The 10,049-nt window shown below is 61.8% G+C and overlaps 1 protein-coding gene across 1 annotated transcript; it reads left to right on the top strand.

Moving 5' to 3' along the window:
• Nucleotides 1–6,011: 6,011 nt before the first annotated feature.
• BHLHE23 (basic helix-loop-helix family member e23) lies at nucleotides 6,012–6,935 on the top strand. Its single transcript, XM_037812052.1, has one exon. It carries the CDS (start codon nucleotides 6,045–6,047, stop codon nucleotides 6,711–6,713), a length of 669 nt encoding a protein of 222 aa, XP_037667980.1. The 5' UTR covers nucleotides 6,012–6,044; the 3' UTR covers nucleotides 6,714–6,935.
• The last annotated feature ends 3,114 nt before the right edge of the window (nucleotides 6,936–10,049 follow it).

Raw genomic sequence — 10,049 nt, 5'->3', positions numbered from 1 at the left:
AATACGCACACAAATTCCCTATATCAACAAATCTTTCATCACTAATTTTTAGGTGTAATAATGGTATTGTGGTTATTTTAAATCCTTATCCTTTTGTGATCCATTCTGAGATACCTACAAGATGAAGGACACAATGCCTGGGATTTGCTTCAAAATAAAATGGTGATGGGCCCACGAGGTTCATTTTACTATTCTGTCTGTCTGTATAGACAGACATCCCCCATAGTAAAAAAAAAACAAAACAAAAAAAACCCACAACTAAATAAGAAGTTAGAGGGAAAAAGTCACTCAATGTAGTTGGAAATCCTCTGAAGGTAACCTGAATTTTCAACAGAAACAACAAAAGCCAGGGGACAACGGGAAATCTTTAAAATCTGAAAGAAGGTAATGGCCAGTGTAGACTTTTATGGCCAGCAAAAATATTCTTCAACAATGAAGGAAAAGTAAAAACAGTTTCAGACAAAGACTAAGATAATCCGTCACCAGTGTCTGCTCGGTCAGGGACATGCTCCGGAAGGTTCTCTGGGCAGCAGGACAGCGGGCACCCATTGAAACAGAGACGCAGGAGGGACGGAGAGCGAGAAACCGGGAGACGTGTGGGCAACAGGTGAGCGTCATCTGGAGAAAACGACACCCACAAAGCCTCCGTGGGCTGACAGCGTATGACACTGCTGTCGCGCGTCTAACAGCAGCTCGGGTCACCCTTCGGTTCCGGCACAGGGTTCTAAGGCACTTGCAGCGGAGAGCAGACGCCCGAGGCTTGGCCGGGAAGCCCTGAGACTGGAAGAGACCCACAGGACACCGCGGGCCGTCAAGCCTGCGTGTTGTGACACCAGCGCAGCCGCTAAAACTCTCCCGCACAGGGCTTTTCTCAGGCCGACAGAGGGAGGGCCCGGAGGACATGGGAAAGTCCAGCAGTGGAGCCCGAGGAGCAGGTGCCCGGAGCCCCGCTCTCTGCATGGAAGGGGCCGTCAGCTCAGAGCAGAGGCACGGGGACCTCGGCCCTGGGGCCACCCTCACTCTGCCTGTCACGCTGCCAGAGGCCGAGCCGCAGACCGGGGCAAGTTGGGGAAAGGAGTCCCCGTGAGGCCCTGCCTGCCCCCAGGACACCATCCCTGGACCCCCAGTAGGCCCCCCTCCAAGGGGCAGCGGAAGGCCGGGTCGGTGGACAACAGGCCCCCGGGAGAATGTCCGCCTGCCCCCGCCAGGGTCCAGAGGCAGTGCCCGCAAGGCCCGCATGGTCCCTCCGACAACGTGGGCCCGAGCGTCGTGCTGCATGGACGGAGCCCGTGACGGGGAGCCCCGGCAGGAAAACCTACAGAACAGAACATTCGAGGCACTGGGCTCCGGGTGGCGCCAGGGAGTGACCGCCAGCTGGCCCCGGCTTCCTTGTGCAGTGAAGACGGGCAGTGGCTGCGTAACACTGGGAATGGACTAAAAACCTGTGCACTTTAAATGGGTGGTTGTGCGGCTGTGAATTCTATCTCCACATCGCTGCTCCTAAAAAAGGAACAAACAGGAAACTTCCTCTCATCACACTGGAGCAGCAGGAACGTGATGGGGCCAGCTAAGGTGGGGAGAGGGGCAGAGACAGGAGGGGAGGGAGGGGAGGGGGAGGGAGAAGGAAGGAGGGGAGGGGGGAGGGAGGGGGAGGGGAAGGAGAGGGAGGGAGAAAGGAAGGAAATCGTTTGGAAACTGCCAAGCGCTTTACGATGTAAGTGGTGGTCGTTTCACGGAGTTTCTAGTGAGACTGGATTCCCTCCAGTCCCTCAGGGACGTGCATTTCCCTGGAACCCAGAAGTTCAGGAGGCGAGAGCCAGCAGCGGTCCCCAAAGAGCTGGCAAGGAGCTCCCAGGCCCCGGGGCATTTCCAAAGGGCTCCCCAGAGGCACTTGGTGAAAGGAGCCTGGGGCAGGGGTCCGACTCGCCCCCGGGGACCACCAGCCCCTGCTCCGCCTCTCCGGGCCGACCAGGCCCCCTCCGGGGGATGAGCGCATCCAGACGGCAAAGGACCGGGGCCTGGTCAGCCGTCCAAGCCTGGGAAACGTCACAGGGAAAACAGCCCCAGAGCACGTTTGGGGGTAAAACAGAATCCGTAAAACTTGGAGAGGATGGAAACGAATTGTCTCAGGCACTGTTTGGGCCCGTGTCCGTGTTTAAGCTCACGGAGGCCAAGGCGGCTTTTTATGTAAAACGGGCCACCTGTGGTGATGGTTTAAGGTGACACTACACTCGACACCAGGGATGTCTTCCAAGGCGGGATCTCAGGGACCGTCCTGTGCCTGGAGGCGCTGTCCCGGGCTGTGTGCTGGTGGGCACTCCGGCACCTCCTCCTCGCAGGGGTGGGGGGCACTGGACTGGCCCGAGGCCGCACAGCCTCCGGCTCCCGCCCCCCAACCCCGTGGCCCCACTGTGCCCCAGGGTGGCCCCCCCACACCACCAGCGATGCGGCCGCCACAGCAGGAGGGACCTGAGCCCCACAGAGCAGGGCTGACAGCAGCAGGGACCCTTCCCTCTAGGCCCAGAGGCCAGGGTCCCACATCGAGGCACGGAGCCCTTGGGCCGCACTTGCTCGGGGGCTGCACCCCCTCCTGGGCTGCCCCCACCCCCGTCCCAGCCTCCCCCATCACGGGCGGCCGCTGCGTCCGTCTAGTCTGCGAGCACATGCCCCCTTCTCAGAAGGACCCAGTCGCTGGCGAGGGCCCCCCACTCGAGTGTGACGTTGTCTTAACCTGACCCCATCTCAAGGACCCTTGTTCCAAGGTCACCTTCGTGGCGCAGGGCTTGGACGGGGCTGTGGGCCCAGCTCCAACGCAGCAGCTGGCGACGTCCCCTGGGCACTCGCATGGGCTGGAGCATTTGAGGGCCCTGGGGGAGCCACACACAGGGGCCCCAGGTCAGATGGGGCTAGGGCACCGAACCCCGGTGACCCGCGGGGAGGACAAGCACCTCGAGCGCAGGCGGGGGGAGGGGAGCGAGCGCCCTAGGCCGCCTGGGCCGGACGGCAGAGGGACCCGGGGAGTGGAGGCTGGATCCCACGACTCCTCTGCCCACCGTCACGGGGACACCAGGGACACCAGGGACACCAGGCACCCGCACCCTGCCCCACCCCCACCCCTGGGCCAGGCACAGGGGGAGGGGGGAGCCCCAGCGCAGTCTCCGCGGCAGCCAGCAGGTGGCAGCGTCCGACCAAAGATGCCGCCATTCCCGAAGCTGGGGGTCCCCACTGCTGAGACCCCAGCGCTGCCAGCAGGGAGTCTTCCGTGGCCCCAGGACCATAGGCACGTCTGCCCCGTCCCCAGCCTCCTCCAGCAGCCAAGGACACCTGCGCCCAGGTAGGGTCAGCGGAATCTCTGGGCGGGGCCTGGGGGGGGGGCTTTCCTCCATCGCCCCCGTGGCCCCAGCAGGCGGCCCCCGCGAGCTCCTGAAAGCCGATGCCCTCCGTCCTGTGGCTTCAGTTCACGTGCCCTCTGCTGACCGCCAGCTGACACGTCCACCTCCGCACCTCCTCCGTCCTCCTGGGGTGGCACAAGTGGCCCGAGGCACTGCCCTCCCGTCAAGCTGTTCCTCTGCCTTCCCCTGGCTGCACCCCGAACCCCAGCGGATCCGCATCCGGGTCCCAGGATCTGCCTTTCTCCCCGAGGCAAACCCAGGAGGAAGGACGTCCGCAAGTTCCCCCACCACGGGCTTCCTGCCTGCTCGGGGACCAGCCCCCGGCTGAAGTCGCCCCAGACGCCTCCCCCACCCCTGGCTCTCGGGGTCCACCTGTTTCCCGGCTGCCTCTCTGGTGCGTCTCCCCCTCCCAACCACCGGTGCCCCCGTCTGACCCGCCCTTTGGCCTAAGCGACACCCACTTACCCTTCAGGCCCCGCCCAGATGCCACAGCCTCCCGTCCACCCCGGGGGTTTCTGCACGTCCTGCCACCCTCCCTGTGCCAGCATCATCCCAAGACAGAACAGGGGCGGGTGCGTGAGACCCTCATCCAGACACACCGCATCCTCCGCCAAGGGTGCGCCACCTGTAGCTCAGGGCCTAGGCACAGGGTGCGGGGAGGCCGCCCTCCTGAGCTCAGGGCCAGCGGGGACGCTCGGGCCGAGGGGGGGCAGCTGAGCAGGCAGCGCGGCCAGCAGCTCCCACCCGTCCCTCCCTCTGCGGGGCCAGAACGGGGCCTGATGTTTCCGTGATGGCTCACCAGCGTGAGCGTCTGCCTCCCTGCACACTCGCTCCCGGCCTGGGAGCCCTTGAGAGCTGGGATTCCAGCCGGTGCTGGATTTCCAAATCTTTCCAGAAAGCCCGGAGGTGCCATGCCGGGCAGCATCCTCGATGCCCACAGCTCCTCTCTGCTCTCCCTCTCACTCATGGTGCCTGGAGAGCAGAGAGGTTTGGCGCCTTCGCCAAGGTCACGCAGCAGGGCCTTGTGATGGGTCCCAGGCCACCCCAAGATGGAGGCCAGGGGCCACCACCTCTTACCAAATCAGAAACGGGCCCCTCACTCACTCCCTAAAGCCTTCAGAACAGACTTCCCCCAGGGAAAACTTGGGGTCCTGGGTTTCACCCCTGTTGAAAGGAGAATTGAAAAGGCGAGCCCCAGGCTGGCAGGCCTCCGTGGGCCGTGGGGAGGCACTGCCTCTGAAGACGCCTGGGCAGAGCCCTGAAGGCTCCCGGGACCTTCCTCATCTTGGGTTTTCAGTTGAAAACCCGGGCGAGAGCTCCTCGGTGGTAGTTAATACATTAGCCCATTTCTTAGGCATGGCCTCCCCATGGGAGCCCTGGGTGGAGGGAGGAACCGTGGGGCCTCTACCCCCTGCCCCGGCTGGCAAGCCTTGGGACAGGCTCCCAGCCCGTCCTCCCTGCGGGCCCTCTCCCGCCACCCCACCCCAAGGGAAGCAGATCCAGGTCCAGAACCCACCATCCATCTGGGCTCGCCTGTGTGCACCCCAGACAGCACCCAGGGCTGACGCTCTCTGGGGACACCAGCTCACTGTCCCCAGGGATTTCAGCTGGACTCAGGCTGGGATCGGGTGACCGTCCTGAGCCCCCATATCCCTCAAGCCGTCAGCTACAAGCGGAAGCCGCCCCTCAGGTCCCCCTGCACTCCGCTCTCCACTTGGGGCATGAGAGCCAGCGTCCCCCTCCCGGCGAGGCAAGCTGTGGAAAAACATCTTTCACCTGAAAAACCCAGTTAACTAAAACAAGAGAATTTATCCTAAAAATCAGAGCCTTCCCTCAAATCATTACCCGACCCTGGGGAACCCAGAAACCACCTCAGGGCGCGACCGGGCTGGAAACCGCCAGGCACAGGGGCCGGAGGCAACCGCGCGCCCCGGGCGGGAAGCTTGCGGAGTCCGGGGGTGCCCCGGCGCGCGCGCTCCCCACCTGCTCAGGCCTCCGCGGGGCTGGCGGCGGCGGCTGCGCTGCGACCCACCCCGCTCCGCCCACCGCAGGCCCGAGGGGACGCAGGACGCGGTGGACCGAGGCGGGTGCCCTAGCAGGAGGCCAGCGTTCTGCCGTGGCAATCCCCGGGCGCGGCTAGAGGCGGCGGCAGGGACGCAGAAAAGCCGGTAAAGGGCCCCAGGTCTCGCCGCGCCCACCCCACCTCCGTCCGACCCTCCGGTTCTCTCCGGAACCCAAAGGCTCCCCGCCCCGCCCCGTGGGTCTGCGCCACCGGTGGAGCGGGGCTCGGGGAAGCGGCGGCCACCAGGTCCTCTCTGATTGGACGGCCGCGAAGTCCCCGCGGGCGCCTCCGCAGCTTAAAAACCGAAGCGGGGGCGAGTGGGAGCAAGAGCCCGCCCCCGGCCCCGCACTGTGTGCGGCAGAGGAGGGGGAGGAGGGGGGGGCGGCGGGAGGAGGAGGAGCCCGAGGGGCGGGGCGGGAGGTCGGGGAGGACCCGCGCGCGGAGGCTCGCGACCCACACACCCCCGGCCGGACCGGCAGGGCCATCTCTCTTCCGCGCGCTCCGGTCGGGCCGGGGCACGACATTAGCAGCGGCCCGGCCGCAGGAGCGCCCGCCCGCCCGACGAGCCCTCGGGTCCAGGCGGCGCGGCCATGGACGAGCTCAAGTCGCTGTCGGGGGACGCGTACCTGGCGCTGAGCCGCGGCTACGCGGCGGCGGCCAGCATCGCCTACGGGGCGGCCCGAGAGGCCGAGGCGGCCCGCGGCTATGGCCCCCCGGGCGGCGACCTCCCCGCGGTGCCCGCGCCCTGCGCCCCGGCCGCGGCGGCCGAGAGCAGCGGCGAGCAGAGCGGCGACGAGGACGACGCCTTCGAGCAGCGGCGGCGGCGGCGCGGGCCGGGCGGCGCGGGGGCCGGGAGGCGGCGGCCCCGGGAACAGCGCTCGCTGCGGCTCAGCATCAACGCGCGCGAGCGGCGGCGAATGCACGACCTGAACGACGCGCTGGACGGGCTGCGCGCCGTCATCCCCTACGCGCACAGCCCGTCGGTGCGCAAGCTCTCCAAGATCGCCACGCTGCTGCTCGCCAAGAACTACATCCTTATGCAGGCGCAGGCCCTGGACGAGATGCGGCGCCTCGTGGCCTATCTCAACCAGGGCCAGGGCCTGGCCGCGCCGGTGGCTGCCGCTCCTCTGACGCCCTTCGGCCAGGCCGCCCTGTACCCTTTCTCGACGGGTGCCACGCTGGGGCTCTGCCGCGACAAGGGCTCTGCCTTCTCCGGGACGCCCTCGGCGCTGTGCAAACACTGTAACGAGAAAGCCTGAGGGCTCCGGGCGCCCTCTCCCTCCGGACGCGCCCTGCTTCTCACCACTGGTGACTGTGTCACCCCGGCCCTGCCTGGAGACGCCTGGACGGAACCCCGCCGAACGCTTCCAGCCCGAGCGCGCTGAGTAGTTTGGGGCCATGAGGCACGCGATTAAGCCAGAGGCTGGGCATGCCCTCTGGGGACCCTCCCCACTCCCCCCTGAGCTTTACTTAGGAGCCATCGCAGGCGAGGTGCCAACTCTGGTTCTCTGGCCGCTGCCACACCCCAAAAAAGGAGACCGCAGCGGGGCCTGGGGCGCGCGGAGCGCAGGGACAGGGCGTGGCCGTGCCTGGCCGGTTGTGGCCCTGCCGTTGGGGCGCGCGTCTCGGCTCGGATCGGTCTCGTGCCAAGCCTGCAGGACGGCGCCGTGGCTGGGCGAGTTCCGCGGACGCGCACCCCCCGGCCCCGCTTCCTCCGACGACCCCGCGAGCCTGGAGACCCCGCGGCCGAGCGCCGGACCCGCCCCGCCTCTGTCGTTTGCAAAAGGACCGTGCCCGCGGGCGCAGGAAGGCTGGGCCAGGAGCGCTGCGGGCTCTCCGAAGGCTGAGCTGGGCCCAGGTCGCTTCTCCTGTTCATTTCCTTGCCTGCCTGGCGGCGCAGGGAGGAACGCCAAGGCCGCTGACTCGAAATCCGGGAGGATTTAGCCACCAACCATCCCCCCAGACTCCCGCCCCCCACTCCCGCGGGAACAGCGCCCTGGTTGGACGCCGCCAGGCGCTGTCTGCCCAGAGGGGGCTGCGTGGAGGAGGGGTCGTCCCAGCCTGCGCCCGGCTTGGCCCTCTGGGGTCTGGGGGCGGGCGCCGGGCAGAGCCCGTTCCCCAGCGAGGAAACCCGGCCGCGGTGAGTAGCGGCCCCGGGGATCTGTCTCTCTTGAAGTCGGTGCGCACCTCAGAATTCTGCGCCCACGCGGGCCGGGGCCACCCCCGGGACACGCCGCCGGCGCGGCTGCGGCCCCGGGATCCGGCCTTATTAGCCCAATTTCCGCGGCTGTCGCTGATGCTACGCTAATGGCGAGCCGGGGCCGCCCTGCAAAGCGCCTGTCTATAGTGTTTAGCTTTAATTAATACATTTCAAAAGGCCCTTTTGTATTTGCAAAATGAAGTGTGTGATTAAGTCGTATTCATAAAGACATATGTGTAATACTGCTTTCTGCTAATTTCCATTTTTATCTCTTCATTGTCTTTTTATCCCCTAACAGTAGTTTATCAGTTTTGCACATGCAGAAAGCTGAATGTCTGAGACTATTTTTCAAATCCTTGTTAGATAACTGAAGGCAGGAAAATGGGAAGCTCGAATGTCATTTAGCTGCAGGCTCATCTCACAGTGATCTTAAATCAACATTACACATTAGTTATGTATCATGATTTCAAACAGTTGCTTGTTCTGAGTAAAACCAGAGATGTTTAGTACATCTGTATTCACAATAGAGTATTTCATTTCAACTGATTTTTAAAAATAATATGATTGCAGTTTTAATATTAAATTAGTGTTCCTTTATGACTGCATTCCCCATTTCCATTTTCAGGTAATTGTCAGCTTGGGCCACGGGCTCCTAAATCACAACGACTAAAAAGGTCTCTAGATGCTGAAAACTGACCTGGAAGCAACTGCTCATTAGTAAATATATGAAATCATGAGGAAAAGGTGATGGGAAAAAAATCCATCTCTCCCTCCTTGGATGAAAAACAATTTTTTTAATGAAACATTTAACCAATCATAAATTCTTCTAAATTATTAGAAATTTAAGTAAAAGTTCAACTAAATTTAAGCAGTATGTATATATATGTATGTATCATAAAGCTCTTTATCTCCAATTCTTCAAAATGTCAGTGTATCACGCACAGAGTTGAATGGAGTATGTTTTTTCACAGGGATATTGGTTGGTTTCTCAACAGTGGCACTAATAAAGCAATGTGGCCCATAGAAATAAATGTCACTTTGCCTCCCACATATTCGCCTGGCAAACTTCCCATTATCGGCCGACATAACAGTTAGAAGAACTTTCCCAGCATAAAAGGCCCACACGAGCCATCAGCAGGATAAACCCAGGAGGTTGGCTGCTTTGCAAGCTGTGGCTCTCCTCTCTTAAACGCTGGCTTCTGCAGGTGTCCCAGGTATCAGCTCGAAAGCGGGTTGTTGGCACGCGTCTAACTACAAGGAGCTAAGATTTCCCCATCTTTGGAGGGAGAGTTCAATGGAAGAGCTTTGCTGGTAACTCAGATTTTTTCACCCTTCTGAGGATGCTCATCTGCAGGTCCTTTGGTCAGGAGGATGACGTGCTTGTGGTGGGATTCCGGAGGTGACCCAGGACTGAGGTGTTCACACCAACACTTTAGGGCCGGCCCGTCCGATACAAATATAAGGTGGGCCTCATGGGTAGTTTTCAATTTTCTAGTGGCACATAAAAAATAAATAGAAGCAAGTGAAATTGATCTTATTAATACCTTTTATTTATGCCAGTATATCCAAAACCTTATTTCAATGTGTGATCAATATTTTAAGATTAATGAGATATCCTACATTCTTTTTATTTCCACACCATCTTCAGAGCCCAGTGTGTGTCTTGCCCATCTCAGCCTAGACCAGCCACCTCTCAAGGGCTCAGTGGCCCCGTGGCCCCCAAATGGGCAGCCGGCTCTGGCCCGTGAAAATGCAAAGCATTGCCGGGGCCCTTGGTTTCCAACAGCAGGAAATGTCCACTGGTTCGGGGAGTAACTTCTAGATCCAGGAAATAGCAGCCGCCTCCATCCTTGTTACTCTTTCAATCCTTGATTCGCAGAGTCTCTCTCCAAAGTGCTGGCTGGGACCGGGCAGGTGGCAGCTTTAACCAAGAAAGGGTGATGGTCACCACATCTGCCAGTCACCAGCTCCGGGTGCCTGTCCAGTGTTGACCAAACATGCCCAAGCCCAAGGAGCCGGCAGGATGCTGCAGTTAAAAGGTGAAGCCACCGCAGGAGGCCCTGGCCCAGCCATGTGGAAACCAGCCACACGCATGAGCATGTCAGCCACTCTGGCCGCCACCTGAGCAGGTGCACACCAAGTCTCATTCACACTCAGGTTACAAGCCCCTGGCTTGGCCTCTCATGGGGAAAGGTTTCCTTCTCGAACTCAGCACACGGGGCAGACTTCTTGGAGGGGCCACCAGAGGGTGGGCTGCGGGGCCAAGGACCTGCACCCCGTCCACACCAGTCACCCTGGGGCCAGCACGCCCACTCCCTGGGGACCCTCGGACCTGGGACATGCCCCCCACTGACCAGGGCCTGCTGGCCGGTGAAAACAGAAGGCTGCACCTTCG

Source organism: Choloepus didactylus, chromosome 19, assembly GCF_015220235.1.
Source record: "Choloepus didactylus isolate mChoDid1 chromosome 19, mChoDid1.pri, whole genome shotgun sequence".
NCBI classification, from domain to species: Eukaryota; Metazoa; Chordata; class Mammalia; order Pilosa; family Megalonychidae; genus Choloepus; species Choloepus didactylus.
This window is presented reverse-complemented; position numbering and strand designations above follow the sequence as displayed.